Genomic DNA, 24,372 nt, shown 5'->3' with positions numbered 1-24,372 from the left:
AATATTATGTTTTTCTGCACACAGTGCAGTGCACACAGTTTCGGCATATAAGGTATCATCAGTATAATGATTTGTCTTTGAGAAAAAGCTTTCTACAGACAATTTTCTAACAAACAATTGGTTTTAAATTAGTCCTTGTTACTCATGACCAAAACATTTGCTGTTGCCTGTATACTTTAGCAGGTCTGTTATTGCCAGATTGCCAGATTTACAGAATCAAACTAAAGCCACAGGGTACAATCACCATGACTTGCAAAGTATACGTAACCCAACCATTATTCAAACAAATTAAAATCCATTCAAATCCCATTATTTGTTAAAAAAAGATCATTATACTTACTGTGTTAATGCCATTGAGTTCATTGCAACCTGCCAAAGCTTCGGAAACAAACTAAAAGTTGAAGTTGCTAGTTTGTTATTTCCCGAGAAACTGTTGGTAAGTAACACAGACAGAAATTGGCAACTAGAATCAAATACAGGAAATATTTTTGACGACAGTGCAGACAATCCATGTCGTACAGACGCATCCACAACTTTTCCCCAGATTTCTGGTGGTTTAGAATCTAAACCCAAGGAAGCACATGTTTGAGTTCAGCATAATAAAGTTGGCCAAACATTTAGGCGGAGAGTCCTGTGTTGACTAGGTTTTTAACTAGTGATGTACAAACATTTCAGCTGGTCGAAATATTTCATCTACATATGCTGTGTTTCCAGGACTTCAATTTTTAACCGAATGTTTCATAAAATTTGGCAGAATCAAACTTTTTAAGGTGTGAAATTTTTGTTTACATTTTAAACAACCATCATCAATAAACTAATTACTATATCTAGAAAACACAAGCCACATTGTCTGCAAATTATTAGATGTTTTGTTCAGCTTACAGTTTGTAAAAGTTGTTTTGGAGTGTCATAAATAAGTTCACATGTATTAACATCACAAATTCAGTTAAAAACATCGACAAGAATGGGTAATGTACCTCAAAATGCGAGTATTGTGCATAAATGGCTTACTCTTTCAAGAACCTAACTCAACTTTTCAGAACAACCAATAATTTTAAACTAAAAACTATTTAACATGTAGTTCGACAATAGACAAAGTAGTTGTGACCACTAACAACATAATAAAACAAACAAACAACAAGCTGAGAATATCACATGTATGATTACCACAACATTCAAGTTTTGTCAATTTTCTTTGCATCCTTATTAGTAAAACCGAATTTAACCTGAGAGTAAGAGTTAAATACCTTTATAATTTGTTTCTTCATTCATAGATTCCACCAGGGCAGCATAACATTTAAACACTTTGCACAAAACATCATTTGATTTGGTGCTACTTAAAACCATAAACAAGGTGTTGGCAAATTCATAAATTTCTTCATCTGGTAAAGGCCTTTGCAGCTTTGCTAGAAGTTTTGAAATAATCTGCAAAAGGTAAAAATTAGTATATTTTTGATCTCATAGGCGTAAAAGCTAAGAATCAACTTCTGTAGCGCTAGTAAAAGTGCATGTTTTTGTAACCACCCAACAACTGCCTGCTCACTGTTTTACGGTGAAAAAAAACAATTAAAGAAACACCTGCAGTTCTTTTAACAGTGTCCTATTTATGTTCATATTCTTACTTTGGCATAGTTTTAAGACAAGGTTTTTGCTGCCGTGGCACCAGTGTAGTGTTTCTGTACTGTTACATACCATTTTTATGTCCTGTTCAAGATTCATACAATACAAAAGAAATGGTGGACAAAAATGTCACTTTTTCTGGGACATGTGTGGACAACAATTCAAAAAAATACATCAAAGTGCAATTTTGTTAAAATGTCTAGTATTTCAGCCACTTTTTTTATTCTATTGACAAAATATGACAATTTTGCATAATAAGTTCTTTCATTATCCTCACCTCAAGCCAGTATACAGTGGACATCACATCATCGGTGCTGCTGGAAATATATGACAATACTTGAGATGGGTTGGACATAGTCATGTGAACAATGTTGCATACAAACTGGGTTGGCATCACATTCTATATTAGTAGAATACGAAGCATAAAAACAGTATTATAAAAATGTATCTGTTTTTTCACATTAAAGCTTTGTTGCTGTTCAGAGTAGTTTTAACTAGTGATGCACCGAACCTGCCATAAACGGTTTGGGTCGAAACGAATACCTAAATCCCCCTTTTTAATTGATGTTTTCAACTAAACCTTAAAATTACTTTCACAATGCATAAGCTTTACTAAAATGCTAGTATCTTGCCGAAAATGTGGTTCACTTTTTGAATGCATGAAATCTATGCCAGAACTTTCAACGTTGCTAATTTAAAGCATCATACATTAACTAATTTGCGTTATCAACAAAACACAAGCCACATTGTTGACAAAATGTTAGGTGTTTGGTTTAATTAAGTAATGTGAATGGTGTAAGCCTACATAAGCAATGGCCTTATTCAGCTAAACTATTTGGCCTTATCCATTGTCACCAAATAATAGGTGGCAGCCCTAAACCTTTTTGAGACGAATTAGGCACACCACTAGTTTGACCCAACCGAGACAGTTTCTAAACTTCACATAATCTTACTAAAACAAAAACATCTACCACATCTTATTTACGATACCTGTTCCTCATCCATCACATATGTGGAAAACTGTTGAAATAAAATACACAGGCACTTTGAAGCCAGTTCACAAATGTCTTCATCCACTTGAATGCTCTTTGACTGAAATTTAAAAATTGTTTGTTATTGAAATAACACAGAGGCTCGATTACACTAAGAACTAATTAATTTCAGGACATTATGCAATATTAAGTAAGCTGCAGACAGTTTAAACTGTTTCAGTGCAGCTGATGACAAGACATTATGCAATATTGTTGTCCACGACAAAAATTAATGATCTTTAAACAATGATCTTTTTTTACACCAGGCTTAGGGTAATGGCTTCTATTACAAGTTGCTTTTCACTATGATACAATTTGACATAAGTATAAATATATATATTATTTAATCAAACATTTATCGTTAACCAAAAAGATGCATCACATGAACGGTGTAAAGATATAACTGAACTGAGGTTGCACACTTTATGAGTGACATTTTTGACCCAATAAAAAATATCTAATTGGAGTTTAGACCTTTGAACCCAGTTGTGCCTTTCTATAACAACACATTAAAACAATTTAATTTTGACACTGCAACCTAAAAATGCCTGCTAGGTAAAGATGCATACAAATACAAAACAGGATACCTTGGAAGTGAACTTGTTTGCAGCAGATGAGCTGTGTACATGTTTTTCCACAGACACCATAATGGATCTAAGAATATCAAACCAGACATCCTTTTGTATGTAGTTTGCATAGAAACAATTTTCCATATCTTCTGTTCCATCAAGCAGTGTCAACTAAATCAATATCAAAAATTATGAAAATTCCTCTCTTGGCTAAAAACAGTTTAGAAACTGTCCCACGGTTTGCAAATCAATTGTTGGAGTAAAAAAATAACATTTCTAAAAACGCAAAAAGTGCAGGAACTGGGGGATAATTTCAAAATGTTGTCAGTGACAAACAAACATAAAAATCTATTTCAACATGTATATTTACTTGTTTATTAAAAGGAGTGTTACAGACTTTTATTTTTATTTTTGAGAAAGGAATTACAAAAATTTGCATGCTAAAAAGGAAAATTTCGTTTCAAACAAAACTATTTGGTCGAAATTGATCCAGTCATAATTCTAGTGTTAATGAACATAATACGAACCAGGAACAGACAGATATCCACAGCTAAATGAAATCCTGTTTTGCCAACTTTCTTGCTTGATATCAGAGCAACAAGTGTTTGAAGTATTTCCTGACCAAGAAGCACCACTCTTGCCTTACTGGCTTGTGCTTGCCATCTTATAAACTTGTTCAGTGTAGCTAGCGAGTGGTCAATAAATGTCGGCTGGATAGACTTTCTATAAATGAATAATTTTGTTCACACACTCACACAAATGGTATAAATGGTTATCATAGCAGAAATACTGTGTTATTTACAAACACCTTTACTATTAAGATCTAGGTCTTGGTGACTTATGAGTTACAAGTATTGTCTTGATATTAAGATAATGCACAGGGATATGAGCCACATTTCATACCAGAAATGAGCGAAATAATGTTATTTGTTCTGTGCAAAGTACTTTTTTCGCAATTTTGTTCTGGTGTCGATATTTTTTTATTTAGTTCCAATTTAACAAAAAAAATATATATTTATTTGGGCCGTAAAGTTATTTATTTTGTTCCAGTATTATGTTTCTTTCAATTCCAGTATGAAACACTGGTTATGTGCATGGGGGTCATGTACATATAAGTCCAAACACTATGCTTCCTAGAATATTGCGAAAAGTTTAACAAAAACACTCCTGTAATCCAACACTTTAATATATACCTTACAATCTGAACCAATTTGGAGAAAAAATCAATCAAGTCATGAAATTTCGTGGGATCGAATTGCATGACAACACTGTCAATTAAAGATTTCATCACTGAAGCAACTTGAACTGAACCAAGATGAGGTGGTTGGTCAACAAAACATTTGGTGCAGTAGGCAATAAACTCTGTGAAGTAAAAATGAAACATAGCTAGTTCGACAAAGTTATTCGTTGGAAACAGCAATTTTTTTAAATATTCGGTTGAATGATTTGTGGCAACTTCGCAGAAAACATTTTATGCAATCAAGTTCAAAGTGCAAAATGTGTCTTTTCTTATTTTATTTTTTTGCATGCCACAGAATCTTTGGAACTGAACAGTAACTAACACAGCATAAACTTATATAATTTTCAACCCATTGTTGGTAAAGGCCACTCCAAGAAAAACACCAGGCTTTTTGGAGCATTTACTTGAATGCTAGAAAAGATGGACAAGGCAATATTAAACCCACAAAACTAAGATTATAAAATAAAACAATATGTTCTAGTAACACCACTGTTCGTCTGGTGGTCAGAATACATAACTTATAGACTCAACTTCATTTTTTTTTTGACAAATAAGTTCATCTAACAATATTTTAATACATGATAATGCCATGGCCAATTTTTGTAGTGTTTTTATGCGATTATCTGGATTTCACACAAACAGTACAAGTTGCTTAGGATTTGCAAGTCTTATGCCAATAAACAGAATTTACAACTTAAGGTTTGCAATTAACCAGAATCATATGCAACTAAAAGCCATAACTTTTGCAAAATAACCCGTCATAAATTTTATGTTGTTAAAACACTAATTGTAACAGGAAAAAAAACAGACAAAATACCTTTGTACTGATCCAATGATATTTGATTGACATATTTCCTGTGAACCAAAATGTCCTGTGTGAGAATGTCCAGGTATGTTTTGCCGAATAATTTACTTTGAAAGTTGCGTTTTAAGATGATCAGAATCGATTCAACAATTTCACTGCATTTCAGTTTAGGTCCATCTTTTACAAAAAAAGGAAAAAAAGGGGTTTTAAATCCCAACCAAAGTATCTTTGATTTCGAAAAATATATTGCCAAAACATAATAGTGATGCATGGTAAATCATAATTACAACGAAAAGTTTAATGAGAAATATAACAACCCAAAATAGATGTAATAAGTAACATGCTTTGTTGTTCAAATGTTTTGGTAAATGTTTATTGGTCAAAAAGAACTTAATGTCTGTAACATAACTCACATTCGTACAAAGCATTGTGAAACAAATCATTTAAATATACAGATAAATCTGGTTAGTTGCATATCAGTTAATTGCAAAATCCAGTGAAATGCAGGGTACTGTCTAAAACTGCAAGTCTGCTTAGCCTGTGTAGCCCACACTTAGCCTTGTTTAGTCCACTATGCCCTCACGTAGCCCTTGTCTAGGGGATTCCCCCACTTATAAAGGCAATTTTATTGAATTATGAATGATGATACCTGACCCCAACCCTAATAGCCCAAAGCATCAGCATTTTTGTAAGCAGTGGGGGAAGCCCCTATAGGGCTGAGCGGACTGAGTGATGGCTTAACATGCTAAGCGGACTAAGCAGACTCCCAGTTTTAGACGGTACTGGTAAAATGCATACAGATCATATAAATGTAGCCCATTTAGTTGAATGAAAACGTTTTACAAATTGGTTATGCAATAAAGTATATTCATTTTTATGCCAACAAACAAAAATAGTTATTAAATTAGTTTTGTGTACATACTTTTGACAGCTGTTTTGCTTACTAGTCGAAGCAAAGTGCAAATTTGATTTAATTTAACTGTCCGAGTAGACTGCACTGAATCTGTTAATGTATCCCACTTGCTCCTTGTAGCTTCAGATTCTTTGAACAGATACCTATACACAAACAAACAAATGCTTATGAAAGATGTGCACAACCCAATCCAATGCAATTTTTGCTTTCATTTACCCCTGAACTGCTTTAAACACAGCAGTGTAAGTTCCATCTTTTGTTTTGCCACTTTTAGACTTTTCATCCAGCACAAGGACCACCTGTAAAAATGTTCACTAGTTATATTGTTTGTTTGTTTCATGTTTATCCTCAGTAGGAGAGCAATGTTTGAATGCTCACAATGAGTCCACCAACGAGTTACCTGTGTTATTGCATGTCCCTTAAATCAGGGGTGTCAAACTCAAACAACTTTGACTTCGACTTTTAAGTAAGTCGAGGGCTGCACCATCGAAACAAGTGTAACATGACAACAACAAAATTGCATGATTAAAAAGCAAAAGGTTCGTTAACTACATTATTGTAATAAATAACAAACAGTATAGCAGAGTTAAAAAACCCACTGTGCTTTATTGCTTTGTGTAAAAACACTGGCATACAATAATGCAACAATCGCAATTGCTGATTTTAATATTGGGCTATTTTGATCATCCTTTTAAAACTTTGCATGTGACATGAATAGAGAATAATTGTATCATGTAAACTCACTCGTCTGAGAAGAAGGTATTCCCGCTGAGTAAAACACATTACTTCTAAAAGTTACTTTGAGGTACGCACAAAAACTCTTGGAGGGCTGCGTGTTTGGCACCCCTGCCCTAAATCATTTTGTGTATTTTTTTCTATTAAGGAAGTTGGTGACTTTATGTTACTTTTAATGCATTTTAAGTGAAATTTCATTGAACACTTGGGTGTTGATTATTATAATTATAACAAACTCCAAAAGCAAACCTTCAAACCAAACCACAAGTATACCTGGGGATTTTGTATCAAATTATTCAGTTTATCCGCATTTTTCTTTCGATCTGTTGCTTTATCGGACTCCAGATAATGACAGGATCTTACAATGTCTTCTAATAAAAGTCGACTGGACATTGCAAGGTGATTTGTCCAGACATTTAGGCACAAACACGCTAAAGAACAAGCATGACAAACGCTCAACTTTGCATCAACTTCAAAACAACAAATTTGTAACGCTACTATTTCTGCACCTAAGGTTCAGGACGCTGCTCTAACGGCTAGCCGGTAAAACCAATAACTAGACCGCGCGCTACTCAAAATTATTTTGCAAAACAGTAACAAAATATGCAATATATCCTTTCTTATTATAAAAGCGGAGTAAAATGAGCACGGTTCTCGACAACACAATCGGGCCAACGTAGCACTTAAAAACACGATGTAAAAACGGAGAAATAGATAAAAGATCTCACAAGCCAAGAAGCATGTTCTACCAAGGCCGACCAACCAAGTCTGCCTGATCACATTTTCACAGCCCTCACGTTAGGGAGCCAGCCATGAGGAAAAAACAGCAGTTATTCTCGAGGCAAATTAAGCAAGTCTCGAGGATATTTGTAATTAGGGACACGCGCAGGAATGCCAAGGCAACACGGTGGGTTGCATTCGAAACGATTAGGAAATAAAACAAAATGAAAGTCTGCTATGAGAAACAAATATACGCAAGGTAGATTGAGAAACCTACGTAAAACAACACCAATGGTGAAACACAAACAGAAAAGACGGATAACATATAGTGACAGTGCAACAACCAAACGTAGTGCCGGGACAGAAAACGAAACCAACGTCCCCAGGGCAAACAGCGGAAAAAAGGCTCCAGCAAACACACAAAACATCGCATATCTTCAGTTCTAGTACAGGTAGAAAGGTGAAATTTCACACCTGTACTAAGTCGAACATGCAGAATTTAAAAATGCAAAAAAAAATTTTGCCACAAAATTAAAATAATTTCTAAAAAAATTTGGGCCGAAATATCCCGATTTTGGTAACTTAAACTAAAACGGGAAAAATAAAATATTGTTCATTTTTTTGGAAAAGCTTTACGTTCCTGAAAATCAAAGTGATATGCGCCAAATTTCGGGGCGGCTGGTGAAAAAAATGCAATTTAGCAGAAAAATTTTATGACGTACAAAGGTGGCAGTTTAGGTTTGGCGCTCAAATTTTGGGGTCAAATCCCAACGGATTTCAATGAAACTTGCAGGAAATGCAAATAAGGGTCATTACTTTGCACAGAAAAAATATCTACTCAAAAATACCTAAATCGTTATTCTAACTTCGGGGCCACTGCTCGCAAGATTCACTTGAAGTTCATAACTCGCGCATATTGCCGCCGTCCCGCTCGCCAGCAAACAATGACGCGCGACCGATCAAAATGGCCAAAAAGGGTACTCTTTGGTTGCGCAGTACAAAATTTTTTTTGCATTTTTAAATTCTGCATGTTCGACTTAGTACAGGTGTGAAATTTCACCTCTCTACCTGTACTAGAACTGAAGATATGCGATGTTTTGTGTGTTTGCTGGAACCTTTTTTCCGCTGTTTGCCCTGGGGGCGTTGGTCAAATTTACCATGTGAATTTTGGAGCAGAAATGAAACTTTAACCGTACCCATCTAGCAACACAATAGCACGTCTATTCCTCAAACCTAGTCTTAAAAGATCCTAAAAGTACAACAAATATAAAGTGCGTTTGAGTTGTTTTTCGGCTCTAAATTCTTTGTAATACCAAGCCTGTTTGATATTAATAATGTGTGCCTCAAAACATGCTACAAAAGAATGAACTGCTGTAGTTGCCCTTAAAGTGCACATTCAAAATAAATCACCATTAGGTAAAGTACCGCATTCTTCAAAAGACAAAAATACAATTTATAAATTGATTCCAAAATTAAACGATATGTCAAAATAAAATAAAATTGAAAGAAGCAACGGCTAAAAGATCATTTTTACCCATCATCCAATCGGTAAATGCAAGTATAATTAAAAGCTAAAAAGTTTTCTGCGATTACCATGCGAAATTTCGCGCCTTGCAAACTGTAGTCGCAAAGCAACGTGGTCTGGTCTTGTGACGCGGTTTGTCTTTGTTGTGAACATATTGGGACTGTGAATAAAATTCCTTTTTTGGGAAAGATTGTGAGAACATAAAACGGCAAAAACTGTCATATGTCTTGTTAATTACTCAAATAATTGTTGCTCGTCGTTTGTTTTTGTTATCTTAAGAGAACTAAAAGCAATTTTAAAACAAGCTTGAAATACCAATAATTTTCTAAGAACTAAAGCGAAAAAAAATCGTTAAAGGTGCCAAACTTGAAAAGCATTACAAACTGTACGTATTGGTCAGATGAGTTACTATGGGTGCAGCAATTTTTTGATCATCTTATGAAACTACAAAGAATTTTTGGCATAAAAACACATCTGGTAACAATGTCTATTTGTAAAGCAACATAACATAAAAATTCGTTACATTTTTTTTACATGTTTAGATCTTAAAACAAAAAACAGTTGTTCTGTTGCATTTACATCTTACAAAGTACAAACATGAACCACTGGAATCCACAAAGTGAAGACTTCAGCGACCGTAACTTCAATCCCGATGTTGGTGGTAGCAGCAGTGATAATGTGAGTTTCGGTTTGTATGTCAGGAATATACCAACTGACCTTCAAGAAACTGGATTAAAGAACCTTTTTAGTGCATACGGAAATGTTCGTTTTGTTAAATTGCTCCCTCAAAAATATCCACAAGGTGGAGTGTCTGGGTTTGTACATTATGGCACACTCAGAGAGGCTGAGAAGGCAATAAAGTGTTTAAACAACTTTAGCATTGGCAAATACTGTATAAAGGTTCAACATGCAAAGCCCAAACAGGAAAAACAAGCAGAAGTAAGCAAAAGTGATTATCTTTCGTTATTGAAAAAGTTGGAGATTGGACCCTTGATCGAAGCTGACTTGAACAGTTTAATTCAAAAAGTTGACAGTGGCTGCTTTAGGAATCCTTTGTTAAATAAATCCAAAGACAAACAGCAAAATGATGATATTGAGATTGTTGATGACCCAGACTCACCCCCAAAGCTAATTTCCATTGATAATGTTGCCACTGGTGAAGATTTCAGCCTTTCAAAACAAACCAATCTTGGCAGTGATGCTTCTGAATTTAACACAGCTCTTATCCCAACCATTCAAGAACCTAATGCAGTTGCTATTGAAATGCCATCTCGTACTGCAAGATACAAATGTGGCGATACAGTAAATCTTACTGTTGTTGATGTGAATCCTAATAAAGGGACTTTTGTCTGTCAGTTTGCTGCAGAAGAAGAGCAGCTAAAACTTAAATCGTTGCATGTACATCTTAATCAATACCAAAAGCATGGGAACAAGGAATCTGTAAATGAAATAAATGATGGTGTATTGTGTGCTACAGTGTACTCAGCAGATGGTGAATGGTATAGAGGCAGAATCAAGGGAGCAGTTAAAGAAAGAAAAGTTTCTGTTCAATTTATAGATTATGGAAATATTGAAACAGTAGAAGTGGACCAGTTATGTCAACTGAATCCAGACTTTTGCAAGATGCCTGCATTCTCGATCAATTGTAGACTTTGGTGTGTGGAAAAATGGTCTGACAAAGTGACAGAATTTGCGTTACAGTTTCTCAAGCAGTGTGAGCTACATGTTGTTGTGTGTGTGCATGAGGTCATTGATGAAGTCATATTTGGAGATGTTCAGGCTAATGGAATTTCTTTAGTTGAACATCTTCAGCAAAAGGATCTTGTGTCATGTAACACCAACTCTCTTTCTCCAAATTCAAAACCAAGATCAGAAAACATGTTACACATCCAGATTCCAAATGAGGAGAATAGTTTCGATGTCAAATCTCCAAAGGAGCAGAGTGTACCAAAAGAATTGCCAAATTTGGTCCAGGAATCATTGCCAAAAGAAGATTTTAAGGTTGTTGTAACACATGTGAATTCGCCCAGTTCATTCTATTTTCAGGTTGTACAGCAAAACCAAACTGAGCTTAATAAGTTACAACAGTGGATGTCTGATGAAATCTTAACATTAAAGCTACAGTCCCTTCCCACTATTGGGACATTCTATGCTGCAAACTGTCCAAATGAAAACAGATGGATCAGAGTAATGGTATTAAATTGTCTTGGCCAGTTGGCAGTAAAAGTACTGAGTGTTGATTTTGGCAATATTGAGGTGATTTCAGTTAATACTCTTCGCCAACTGCCTTTGCAATTTAGACATCTTCCAATACAAGCCTTTGAAGCTATGTTAAGTGGAGGCCAAAACAGAGAGGGCATTTGGTCAAAAGAGGCTTTGGGATATTTTAAGAGAATTGAAGGTTGTACATTCATGGCTACTGTAAAAGATGTGGTCAGTGAAAAGTATGAAGTGGCTCTTAAAACTGCAACAAATAAAGATGTAAGAGAACAACTTCTGTCATTTGAATTAAAAGTTGTCTCAACAAATGCTTTCTGCTGTGGAATTCCACTAATCAAACCACCCCTTGATGCTGATGTGGAAATCATTATCACAGAAGTAGAACAGGGTGGTTTATTTTATTGTCAGATTGCTGAAGGCAATATTGCTTTATTTGAGAACATTACCAAACTTCTCAAACAACATTATGAAGAAACCAGTGGAAGTAATGAAAACCTAGAACTTAAAGAAGACACCATGTATGCTGTTAAATCAGACAATGGACAGTGGTACAGAGCAATGGTTGAACAAGCCAATGAAAATGGTCAGCTGGTTGTGCGTTACAGTGATTTTGGCAATATTGCCCAAGTTACAAGGGCTCAGATTTACCAGCTTCCAGAGAAATTTCATACTTTTCCAATACAGGCAATTAAATGTAAGCTTCAAGATGCAAAACCGACAGATGCCAACAAGTGGCATGGAGGCTTCGTAAAAGTGTGTAGAGCACTGGTAAAAACCCCAATCTCTGCAAGATTCATGGCCAATTGTAAAGATCACTACTCTGTTAAAGTCCCAAAGATGCTGAATAAGCTCATCACTGATAATATTGCTGAATACTGCTAAATCATGATTGTATAGCTCTGTAAACAATTTCTTCAAATCAGCAAATCCTCCTTGTTTGAGAGTTCACCGAATCATGTTTTTTCATGTTCCATTTATTTGTTTTATGGTTTCAACTTGTTTAGCAATATCTGTGTTGATGTTTTTGTTCAAATTCGTTTTTTTCATCATGTTCATTCATAAAGTCCTTGTAAATTTGAGTGGTCCTGTTACAAGCAGTTTTGATTGGATTACTTACATAGGTGAGAGATTATCAAACATAGCTGGTAGGGTTATCCAGATAATACTGTATTGCCCATACCTTAAAATTCAGTAAAACTGCTTTAGCCAGTACCTTCCAAAATCTTTTGTAAAAAGTCACTTGACACAGACTTTTGACTTCGTAGCCAATGCTGAGGTCACCTTTGATCAAGTTGGAGTGATTTACTAGTGGACACTAAACAATGCTTTAGAATAGTAATGCACAACAACACCCAAAAGTGGCTACAAGCAAAACACTTCCTAACAGAAATATTTTTGGAATTTTTACAATGAATATTGCTTTGTATATGTACTCATGAAAAATATATCTGGTAATGGTATTGGATTAAAAACTGGATATCAGGCCAACCCTTATACCTGGTAGTATATAGAAATATAAAAAGCAGGTATAGTAATTTTATATATCAAGGAATTTTCCCAGACGTTTAATGGACTGAAAATCTCACAAAACTGATGTAGATCAATTTTGCATGCATGTATGACACCATAGCAACAAATTTGACAATTGCAAGGACATTATATTAATATCTAAAGAAACACCGGAGGTAATAACCTATGAATACACTGTTGCTGCCAGGCATAACGTATTAACAGAATTTTTAGCTCTTCCGGCAGTTTTTTATTCTACTATGCCAACGTTTCGATGTCCCATACGAAACACCTTCATCAGGGTAATGACATACATTGCAAACACAAGTTATTATAAAGCGAAAAGGGCGGCGAAACACACACAAAAAAGGCGGTAGAAAAAACGCAGTGCGCACAATGGTCGTGTGATAACACCTGGCTCAATGGTGCAAAAGCGACCGAGACCGATAATAACCTATGGATGTACATTTTGCCTTACCAGTGTTTGCAGTGGTATGAACTGAAAAATAGAGTCACATAATAGTTCTGAGCAAAACCTTTTCATGAAATTTTATTTGTCAAAAAATGCAGAGTAAGAAAACCACTATAACAATTGACTTTAATTGAACTAAAAACAATGTTGTAACTTGGATGGATGAAATAAATACAAACAGTTTTCCAGGATAATCACAGACATATTGCAATTGGGCAGTGTTTCAAACATAAAAAATTGTGAAAGAAAAAAAGCAGGGCAACGAAACATTACCACCGAATGGTACATAAAACTGGAATAGGACTATCTGCAACATTTAAAATTGGCAGGAAATGTATGACTAAGGTATATACACAGTTCTAACCTCTAAAATCAAGTTGTTTAAAAATGCATAGTACAAGTACACCAGGTCTTCAGTCAAAATTTACTAAATTGTGCCAAATTTAACGGACACTTGAAAGCGAGCCTTTAACTTAGGTAAGGTTCCTGCACTATTTTCATGTATAAATTCCATGACTTTTCCAAAACACTCAAGAAAAACAACCCAAATTTTCATACCCTTAATCGAAAAAATCAAGCAATTCCCATAGTAAAACTCGAAAAGGTATGCAGCCAATTTACCATACTTGCAACGAATATACAAACATTACACAATTTGAAATTCTAACTGGCATTTTCAGGGTAAAACAGGCGCCAAATTCCATACTTTTTCAAGGACTTTTGCAAAAAGTGGCTTTAATCAAAACTTTTTCCTTAAAAATACAAATTGAAATTCCATAACCTTTCCAGATCTTCCATAACCGACCTGCTTAGGATACATTTTTGAAACATTCCATTACATGTTTACTTTGACACAATGAATATGCATTAATTCAAGGCAGTGTCACGAAATTAATTTTAAAATACATTTTTTCTATTCATTTTAAAATTCCTTGTCTATTAGACTTATTGGAACTAAAGAAGCAACAAATTCAATTGTGTCCAAACCAGTCGGTTATTTGCACTGCAAAAACCATTGAACAGGAAAGAGGTACTAAATTCTTGCAACATTTCCCATGTAAAAGATAATCAAGATTATGTGCATTTAATAAGCAGCTTAGAGTCCCAATGCCTTTAACAGGGCTATGCAGTATCCTTTGTTTTCCGTAGTGTGTAAAACACCCATCTAAAGTCAAAGTGTTAGTTAAGAAATGTAACTTTTTTATGCAGATACATAATTCAAACCACGCATTTGTTATAACTAAAGAATAGTTCAATTTACATATTTTCTAAACCTGGATGATCTGCACTGAGCCAATCAGGTCTGGGTATCTGAGATTAAATTACAGTGTTATAAGCAGGGTTGCCATACCATCCTTATTTCTAAGATTTGTCCTTATTTTAAATGGCAATGTCCCAGAAAAATGTAAAAAAATATTTATAAGAAATGTTTTTGACTTGAGTCCTTAATTTGTCTTGTTTTTACCACTAACAAGGAACAGATTTAGTGTAATGTCAGTCAAATCCCTGCCACAGGTGAAAGTAAACATAGACCTGAGCTGTCATGAGATGAATATATTCATACTGGGATCGGCCCTGAAGAGTTGATGCAGACCGGCGATCACAGCATACTTATCTAAAAATCATGGAAAGCCAGGCCTAATAAAGACGTTATACCAAATTAGCCGGTCTCCCAAACATTCCCATATGGCAAGGGACAAGCTAGAAAAGTCTAGCTTTTTTACTTTCCTTTTTTGTTAAAAGTGCATGGATTCAAGGGAGATAAAAATGAAATCAAGATAACAAGGGGACCCATAATAATACACCCGTAGGAGCTTAGGCGGTAAACCAGCAAGGCATATTCAAGACTAAACGGACATGCAGTCAGTTACTGGAAAACCACAGGATTTGGTACATTAACTATTTGCCATTTAAAGGAAGGAAGCTGGCTTTAATTTACACACAGCTGTTATCTATATGCTATTTTCTCATGGTTTGTGAACAACTTCCCTTAGTTTCATTTACGATGACAAAAATTTTGAACATAACCAAATGCATATGCAATGCAACCTTCATTTAAGCTGCTGGAACAAACAACCAAATTGTAAAAGGATACAATTCCATGTAAGATGGAACGCCAACAGTTTGTTTGCTGAAGTTTACTGGAGTTTTCAAACTTTTCAACACATCTTCATACATTTTCAGGTTTCTTATGTTCAATGAACCATTGCCCTGAAAATAGGTAAATGCAACTGTTAAAGGCATATGCAGGCATAGGCGCTGGGTTGGCATTGGCAGGTGGCGTTGCTATCTTGGATTTGGAAAGCACAGTGGCGGGCACCATGGATATTTTGACATGTTTGTAGAGATATTGTACGAAACATTGAAAAAAGGAAAGAATCAGGGACGATTTCGCATTTAAACAAGCATGCTGATAAAAAGCTACAAAATTTGCCTTGACTGCAAAATTTTTTGGGTTAGTGCCTCTTTCATGACACAAAACACACAATTGTTTGCCAGGGATTGTTGGGTCATTAGTGTGTACAATACAAATGTGTTGTAATAAATGGTTATCTCAGGCAATACAAAGTAACAACAACATGGCGAAAAACTTTCTTAATGGTGCCAAACCCATGATAAACGCTACAGGCTACAGCACTGTGTTCCACATTAATATTATTTCTAACATTTTTTTAGTTTATGATTTTGACTATTGATGCATTCTGTAGGAAGTTTGTTGGGCTTTGAGTTTGAACTCTTATTGCATGTACTAGGGATCATATTTTGTCTGCCACATTGCATTTTTGTAAAACTGGGTCCCTATGTATACAGCAATCTAGTATTTGATTTACATCTTTTAAAAAATCCCTTGCATCCCTTGCACGCCGCATTTGGCAACCAAAGGCTTACACCGAGGCTGCAGCCCCCAAGCAAAATTATCTGGCAAACAAAGCTTTTGAAAAACAGTACTTTTGGGGAAAAAATCTTTACTGGAAGGAACAAAGCTTATATTAGCTGTAATTTGTTAATGTTGATATATGTTTTTTTGTCATGCCCAACTAATAAATAAAAGTAATTATTCAAATTTTCCGTAATTTTTTATAATAGTGGCAAAACATAGCGAAAATAGTGCCATAAAAACAGTAAAGGAAATGGAAACAAAATTAGAAAGCAACAGTCGCCATGACTTCGCTTATTTTGGTTGTGGCCTGCTGAAAGTGAAAGGTTTGCACTCTCTAAATAATTTCCTAGTCTTTAAAAATAAAACTGAATTTACTTCTTTCATCCACAGTTGTTAATAATCACAAGAAAACAAAATTCAAGAATACAAGGACCACAGTTTCAAAACTATAGAAATATTCGTGACAATACCTGTGTAAAATATTTGCCATCATCTTTAAGTACATCCAGTGACAGACTAAGTATAAGTCTGAGAAAATCCCAGTGCGATCCGACTGGCTCCTTGCTAATGGGAATGGCTGTGAGGTCATTAATGACATAATCAAATTTGCGTCCAGCTTTTGTGAATTCCACTAAATGCTTCACACAGTCATCGACTATGATCTGTCAAAAGAAGCCAAAGCAACATAAATGGCATTTGTTTTTAAATACTTATCCAACAGGACCATGTACTGGATAAGACAAGGTTACATGTCAAAGGGTACTGTATATTTATGATGATATTTTTTTGTAATTTGAATGTCTACATTTGAATTTGGATGTAAAATTTGAATTTTAATGTTACATTTGAACCTACTTAAATGCAGATTTTTACAATTTTGATGTTTTCAGCCTGATTTTATACATATTTAAATATCTCCATGTAAAATGCATTTAACTTTTATAAGCATCATTGGTGTCTGAATTGTGATGTATATTCTTGTTTGTGTGCTAAAATTGTGAGTTACCTTGTAGTTTTTTCCTTCTTCCTCATCCATAGAATCACCACAAATTCCTCGTAAATGGATTTTAGCTGCATCAATCACTACTCGGTCAATGTCGATCATTGTTATCATGCTTGGGCCCCTAAAAAATGTTTAAACATATATAAGAACATCTTTAATTAACAAAGAAATGTATATTTTGTCATCAATATATGTGGATAGGTACTGGCCTTAAAACAAACTGAAATAATGGATAAAAACAAGAAGGCCTATAATAACGGATATATATATATGTGTTTGAAATCATGTACAAAATTTGGAATAAAACTTCTAAGTCAGTGGTTCTCAAACAGTTTTGTCCGGAAAATCACTAAATATGGTGTTCTGAATCAACACAGTTCAAACATATTTGCTAAACCCTTATATGGTAAAATAATAAATACATTTTGAAAACTTACTTGTCACGTAAATAATTAAGTATTCCTCCATCCCCACCACCCAACACTAACACATCTTTTCCAGTGTAATCTTCTTTATTATCACCTGTGATGGCCACCGTGTATGCAAGATCACTTTCTGCTAAATCTGTAAAAAAATATTTGTACTTTCCTCTTACTTAAAAACTGATGTTTTAACATGTTCCTAAGCATGCTTTTATCAAGGTAAAAATATTTTTGTGTAGTGTACAAATTAATTATACACACACAAAAATAAAAACTAATGTAAAAATTGGCAGCTAAGTTTATTATAAAGATCATGTCATAGGTATGAGTAATTTTTATTTTTATAAAGGGTCTCCACCTTTCGGCAGGCTAAGCACAGCTGAATAATGTAATTTGAATAATAATATGTAACCTGAAAAATGCTTATGTATGGGGTCATCATTAAAATAATTATGACACAGTTTTAGCAAGAAGCAGACAAAATATTTGCACCATGTTGGTATTGATTTTTATCAATACTGCCCTTGTGTTTTTTTCTCATTTAAGTCTTAGGAATCAGTTCCTTACAATAAAAATTAATTAAACACTGGCCCACATTTTAGCTTGGTTGCTTTAATCTTTGTTTTCAAAACACAGAATCTTACTGATGTCATTATCCAAAACCAGGCAGTTCCCAAACTGATTTGAGTGAAGAATTCGAACATTTTGATATGGTGAATCTTGATCAAATACTAATTCATCAAAGTCGTATTCCACCAAATACCCAGTAGAAAGTGTGTCATATGGGGTAAATGATCTGCCTCTTTTGATAGGCAGTAAACTAAAAACATTGTTTTAAAACATTAAATACCTCTGGAAGTAAGTGACTGCTGTTTTTTTTTTGAAAAAAAATAAACATCATATTTGTTTTGTTGAATTATAAATGTTGAATCCATAAACCAAATAAAAATGACAAACTGACTATCATGCACAAAACTAAAAATAAATTTCGTTAAAAGTGTGTGTTAAGTTGAATAGTAAATTTAACAGTTATTTCTTGAAAGCAACATCTTACAGTTTCAGTTGATCTTGTTTCATCTACATTTTATTGAAAAAACCTCAGAGTTTACAACTTACCTTTTAAACTCCATAGTTTTTCTTTGCTTTATGCTTTTAATTTCAAATATTTTGTTTCGTAACTCCTGGACAGTCTGTAACGCAAAGATTTCAATGGAATTAAAATGCTAGGATTTCAAACCGAAGGCCAAATTGTTAGCAGTTACCTCTTCATTAAACCATGTTTTTTCGCTAAATGCATGAACATCAATCGTTAATAAACCTTGGCCTGTTCCTTGTACCAAAATTGTGCTGCAAAAACATAAACAACTTAAAAATGAAAACAAAACAGGGTGCATATAAAATATACACACAGGATCGCTTGGTGCATTATTAACACAGCTTGGCGCATGGTTATTACACTTGGCGCACATTTATATCGCATGGTTCAACCTTTTATTGCTTGGTGCACCCCTATATCGCTTGGTACACATTTATACCACTTGATGCACCTTTATATCGCTAGGTAAAGGTGCATCTAGCATCCTACAGGTGCACCAAGCAAAATAAAGTTGCACCGAGCGATATAAAGGTGCACCAAGTAGAATAAAGGTGCACCAAGTGACATGAAGGTGCACCAAGCGATATAAATGTGCACCAAGCGATATAAAGGTGCACCAAGTGATATAAAGGTGCACCAAGCTGTGTTTTAATAATGCACCAAGCGATCCTGTATATTTTAGATGCACCGAACAAAACAGTTGAGATTCAGAAATTATGGCACACTCATTTCTAAATCATAGTACACGAGGCCTATTAAGGGCGTTTTACCAAATCAGTCGATCACTTAGCATGCACCATATGGCAAGGCAGAAGCTACAAAAATCTAGCCTGTGATGGGATTCTAACCCCCAACATGAGCCTTTGATGAACTGGTGCTCAGCCAACTGAGCTAAACAGGCTCAGTGGTAAACTTGCCAAAGGTTGATCAAAATCACTGTCACCTGCCTTGTATGCTACACATGTCAGCTTTGTAGTAGGAGTAGGCTAGATTGACCAGTATTACAAACAAAATATTTTTACAAATCATAAAACTTAATCAGCAGGTGAACTGACCATAAAATGACAAAATATTTAAATATGGCTTAATAAAACTTATTTTTGAAAAAAAATGTAGATAAAAAAGCTTACCAGGAGGAATCCATTTGATAAAGCATAACAAATCCGCATTGTTTTGCATCTGATTTCTTTTCCGTAAGCACAGAAAGATTGTTGAAGTTGGATTTCAATTGTTTGGACAAATCACAAAGGAAATTATCTGAATTTTTTTTATTAATAATTTTTAAAAATAGTTTGATTTTACAATACAAGTGTTCTTTAGTTCATGTATACATGCATTTATAAATCCATCAAATTTGTGACCAACTAACAGAAAACTTTGAATCAATGGTTTTGTTTACCTGCTTCAACCATTTAAAAATGTTTCTTACCGAGTTTAGAAGAATCATCCAACAATTCCTTGTCAAACCAAAATTCCAATAGTAAACTATCCATGATAAGTTGATAACTATAAATATTAAATACCTAAAGCAACAACACAAAAACAAATGAACAAACTTTAACAGAATTGTCTACAGCTGTTACCAATGTAGTGGAAGAACCACACATAGAATGCACGCTTGTATCTGGCACCAACAAATACTTCATACTTATTTTATCGGGTAACAACAAGCTTTTCCAGTGTCCACAACTCCACATGTTTCACATATTACAACGTCATCTATAGTTATGTCAAGTTACAAATTTGATTGTTGTTTTTGATAACAGATGGATGTAAGCAACTTTCCGCAATTTAAAAACGGAACACATTTTACATGTAAAATTCAGTGTGTATTTGTTATCGCTTTAAAACTAGTTTGACAAAGCAAAGCGTTTTTAAAATTGTCATTAAGCTATTCTGAACTGAGTAACATCCAGCGTTATAGTTTTACACGCTTCAATAACCACTTCAAACGCCGCTGCATTTCTTGCAAGGATTAAAAGTGATTGATGATGATTCACATGCTTATTAAAGTGCTACTAATGTGACATTATTCCTTGCTACAATATTATGACAGCAGAATCAACGAACTACAGAAAAAAATCGATGTTTAGCAAATCCAATTTTTTGCATGTCGCAAAATGTGAGGGGTCTGTAGCGGTCACGTGCTCGCTAACTTGCAACGAAATTTAGGTAACTTGCAACTAAACGTAGCTAACTTGCGACGCAAGGTAGCTAAGTTGTCGCAAGAAAACTTGTGGAAAGTTAAGCTTACTTACAAGGCTAACTTGCAGCAAGCTCTTGCAAGTTTTTGTTTGTTTTCAAACCGTTCTGAAGGCTCCGTGGTTGATAAAATTTAAGATGCGGCAACTTAATTTATTCGAAAACGGCGCCCCATACTTTGAACCATCATTTTTAATTTTGCAAGGATGACTTTGGAGTGGTGTAACTTTACTGTTCCATGTGTTCTCGTGATTCAGTAAATATTGGAAGCACATATTCAGTGTCGTTGTTCCCACAATGTTACATGTTCCTGGTTTCCTGTTATGTTCCAACCGCCTGGCCATAAGATAGGCTGTTGCGTGAACCGGGTATTTCGAAATAGTTATGCAATCAATTTCAGTGCTACATATCTTTGCAAGCTTTTAACTTAAAACAAACTAATAGCTGATGCGAGTAAAAGAAGGTAGGCCTACGCAATGATCGCAAGAAAAAAACGAGTATCAGTTTAAAGGCCAATGTTTTATCGTTGATTTTTCTCTTTTGCATCGTTTTCGTACCTTAAGATATATGAGGCTTGATGTGTGTTGCGTAACCAGATGTCGGCTCTATGCAGCAAGCAGCAACTCGCTGATGCAGACGACCGATGCGAACCACGAGAAGCAGGAGAAACAATAAGCTTCCAAGTAAAGAATAACATAGCCCAAAAAGCTCAGATGACGCAGGAGAACATTTCCAAATTAATAGTTAGTCCAGGGCCTTGTTATTCATTGTAGGAACCGCACGAGCACCGACAGGTCAAAAACGGTCATTTTAGAAGTATCTTTTAGCACCCATAGGAAGGCAAATTATTGGAAATAACTAAGAGTCATTTCATCTTAGTATGTATAGTCATAAACTGAAAAAAATCTGAATGAATACCAACTTACATGAATCTTTGTGAAAAGTACGTCACAATCATTATCTGCAATTTATTTGCGACAAAAATCTAAAACCTGTTTTTCAATTCGAGTTTTACTTCTAAAAATAGTTCAAAATGTTGTAGAACCCAGTTTAGGTGTTCATGCTGATTATAGCTTACACATAAAGACAGGTGCACGTGAAATAATAATATTTACGAAGTAAAAATTAGCTGTTAGCCTTGCATTATAAATTATGATAAAACTGACCGAAAATTGTAAACAAGGCGGCCCAGTCTGCAGAGTGTGGCAGCTGCACGCGCGATTTTTTTGGAAAAATAAATTTTGCATGCCAAGTTTTGGCGTTTGCGTGCGAAACTTTTGCACCAAAGGCATTTAATTTGCCTGTCTTGACCTATTTTACTTGCTTTGTGCCTGCTAAAATAGGTATTGCACGCGAACTTACGGGTCGTGCACGCGCGCACGCAGGACATGTAGGTCCTACACGCACGAGATCTCGTCGGGAACTGCCATGTTCTGCAGACTGGAAGGCGGCGATTGTGATTGTGACATAGCAAAACCGTAACAATTCAAAACGTTTTTTTAAAGTATGGAGTAATGTTTATTTTGTATATATTTTAGATCTTAAAAAAAATTTATGTTTTAAAAGACAATCCAAAAAAATAAATAGCAACAATAAACATGGCAACGGAAAAAAAGATTGTGATAAAAAATGTTGACATGTGCGATGATATGCAGCAAGACGCCCAAGACTGTGCCTTAACTGCAATGGAGAAGTTTAACATAGAGAAAGACATTGCTGCTTACATCAAAAAGGAGTTTGACAAAAAGCACAACCCAACTTGGCATTGTATTTGTGGTCGGAACTTTGGAAGCTACGTAACACACGAAACCAAGCACTTCATCTACTTCTACATTGGCCAGATTGCTGTATTGTTGTTTAAATCAGGCTAAAGTGATTTGCTTATTTTGTGGTGGCCTTCATGAAGACAAAAATTATTTACCTAATTTTAACCAAGGGTGTACCATAATGTATGTTGTATGTGCAGGATACCTGCTTATATGTTTCTGTGCAATTATATGCTTCCTAACAGAGATTATGTTTTGTTTATTGCTAATGCTGCCTTAAAATACACAAGATGAATTGATGTATTTGAGAGAAATGTGTCTGCAGTATAGTTTGATTACACTTATATTATTTGTTTTGTTCAAATTTCGAATCTAAATGCCAATTTTATGTTTAAATTTGAAATTTATATGTTAGTTAATGCATTTATACTGGTAGTTTTTTTGACATTATGCTTTACTTCAGGTAATAGTGTTTTTTATCATGTGCTTAAAATATACCTGACCATGTATGGTACTTTTGAATAACATTTCTTTGTTTTGTAATAATATAAAGCCATGCCGTACACTCAGTAGAGCTTAATTTCAGCTTTGAAACTATTTTGCAATATATTATGAATCATTTAATGCTGTATCGTACAATCGTTCATCGAACTTTTTTGTTGCACTAATCCTTGCCTTATATATAACATGCATGTTGGGTGTAAATGTATGCAAATGCAGATGTATGAGATCTGGAAATAAATATAAGCTGCACTTGCTGGTGTTTTTTTTCAATTAGTAACACATGCCCAGTTTGTTAGAAGCAGCAAGAAATATCATCGTTATTAAACAAAACAAGCAACAAAAGCAATGACAGAAGTGAGCTAACATATAAATATACCGTAGCGTACTAAGCAAATTTAACGCACTGTAAGTTTTCGCATGTATTTAACACAGGAATGAGCCAATCATGTGTTCTGCACAATGCTACAAAACGAAATATACAGGTGTCATTTATAATTCATTTGTACAAAATTTACCAACATTCTTCCAAAGTAAGGATTTACCTTTTTTATTCATGATTTTTTTTCTATTCATGAAACGGTGTTTACATGGAAAACACATGAACTAAAATCTAAGATACTACATACACGTTGTATGTAATATAATATGTCCAAATAAAAAAATTAACAATAAAAATAAAAAACTAATATTATTATTTCTGTTCCGCATGGTTAAACAGAAATGATGCTATTGTTTACATTGTGGTTGTCAGTCATGCGTAAAAAAAGAAGAATCGAAAACAGGAGAAATGAAAAGTGGTGTTTTTTAGTTTTTTTCACCTAAAATAAACCAAAGATCTTTACGTGGTATAGTTTTTAACCTTAGGAAAGTTACATCTTTTGGGGCTTGAAAATACTTGGTTTTTTACTTGTTTTTTCAGTCAGTTTTACGTGAGAAAATAATTTTCCCTGAGCAAAATAAACATTTCTAGGTTTAAGGAACTTTAGGCTTAAAATCACCGTAACATATAATAGGAATCTTGATGACATGTTTCTGTTTACTACAATGTTGTTCATAAGCCCATGGACAAAATATGCATATTTTGTTTAAGTCTGGGAAAGCATGGATGTGGATGTCTAATGCATAGAATATTTTGTAAA

At 34.6% G+C, this 24,372-nt stretch overlaps 3 protein-coding genes and 1 pseudogene across 3 annotated transcripts in view; 2 read left to right on the top strand and 2 right to left on the bottom strand.

Annotated features, from left to right (window-relative positions):
• Positions 1–8,017, bottom strand: part of LOC145232171 (serine-protein kinase ATM-like) — a 48,108-nt gene extending 40,091 nt beyond the window's left edge. The window contains exons 1-11 of the mRNA XM_080096703.1: positions 7,187–8,017; positions 6,395–6,477; positions 6,188–6,321; positions 5,278–5,442; positions 4,414–4,582; positions 3,748–3,943; positions 3,239–3,391; positions 2,611–2,712; positions 1,898–2,020; positions 1,248–1,425; positions 341–563 (exon numbers count right to left, since the gene is read on the bottom strand). Of these exons, the coding sequence (XP_079952829.1) occupies positions 341–563; positions 1,248–1,425; positions 1,898–2,020; positions 2,611–2,712; positions 3,239–3,391; positions 3,748–3,943; positions 4,414–4,582; positions 5,278–5,442; positions 6,188–6,321; positions 6,395–6,477; positions 7,187–7,306 (1,646 nt within the window). The 5' untranslated portion in view covers positions 7,307–8,017. The remainder of the gene's footprint in view (positions 1–340; positions 564–1,247; positions 1,426–1,897; positions 2,021–2,610; positions 2,713–3,238; positions 3,392–3,747; positions 3,944–4,413; positions 4,583–5,277; positions 5,443–6,187; positions 6,322–6,394; positions 6,478–7,186) is intronic.
• Positions 8,018–9,704: 1,687 nt separating this feature from the next.
• Positions 9,705–12,457, top strand: LOC145232638 (tudor domain-containing protein 1-like). Its single transcript, XM_080097301.1, has one exon. The coding sequence runs from the start codon at positions 9,756–9,758 to the stop codon at positions 12,258–12,260; it is 2,505 nt and encodes an 834-aa protein (XP_079953427.1). The 5' UTR covers positions 9,705–9,755; the 3' UTR covers positions 12,261–12,457.
• Positions 12,458–13,410: 953 nt separating this feature from the next.
• Positions 13,411–20,309, bottom strand: LOC145232639 (spermine synthase-like). Its single transcript, XM_080097303.1, has 10 exons — positions 20,191–20,309; positions 19,892–20,018; positions 18,928–19,012; positions 18,782–18,855; positions 18,310–18,485; positions 17,681–17,807; positions 17,247–17,364; positions 16,711–16,902; positions 15,455–15,570; positions 13,411–14,524 (listed from the first exon to the last, which is right to left on the bottom strand). The coding sequence occupies exons 1-10, from the start codon at positions 20,252–20,254 to the stop codon at positions 14,482–14,484; spliced, it is 1,122 nt and encodes a 373-aa protein (XP_079953429.1). The 5' UTR covers positions 20,255–20,309; the 3' UTR covers positions 13,411–14,481.
• A 2,169-nt stretch (positions 20,310–22,478) lies between these two features.
• LOC145232640 (dynein light chain LC6, flagellar outer arm pseudogene) lies at positions 22,479–23,486 on the top strand (annotated as a pseudogene).
• The last annotated feature ends 886 nt before the right edge of the window (positions 23,487–24,372 follow it).

The sequence above is a fragment of the Phallusia mammillata genome, chromosome 6 (assembly GCF_965637545.1).
Source record: "Phallusia mammillata chromosome 6, kaPhaMamm4.hap1.1, whole genome shotgun sequence".
Lineage (NCBI taxonomy): Eukaryota > Metazoa > Chordata > Ascidiacea > Phlebobranchia > Ascidiidae > Phallusia > Phallusia mammillata.
The sequence above is the reverse complement of the archived record's forward strand: the minus strand, read 5'-3'. Positions and strand labels throughout refer to the sequence as shown.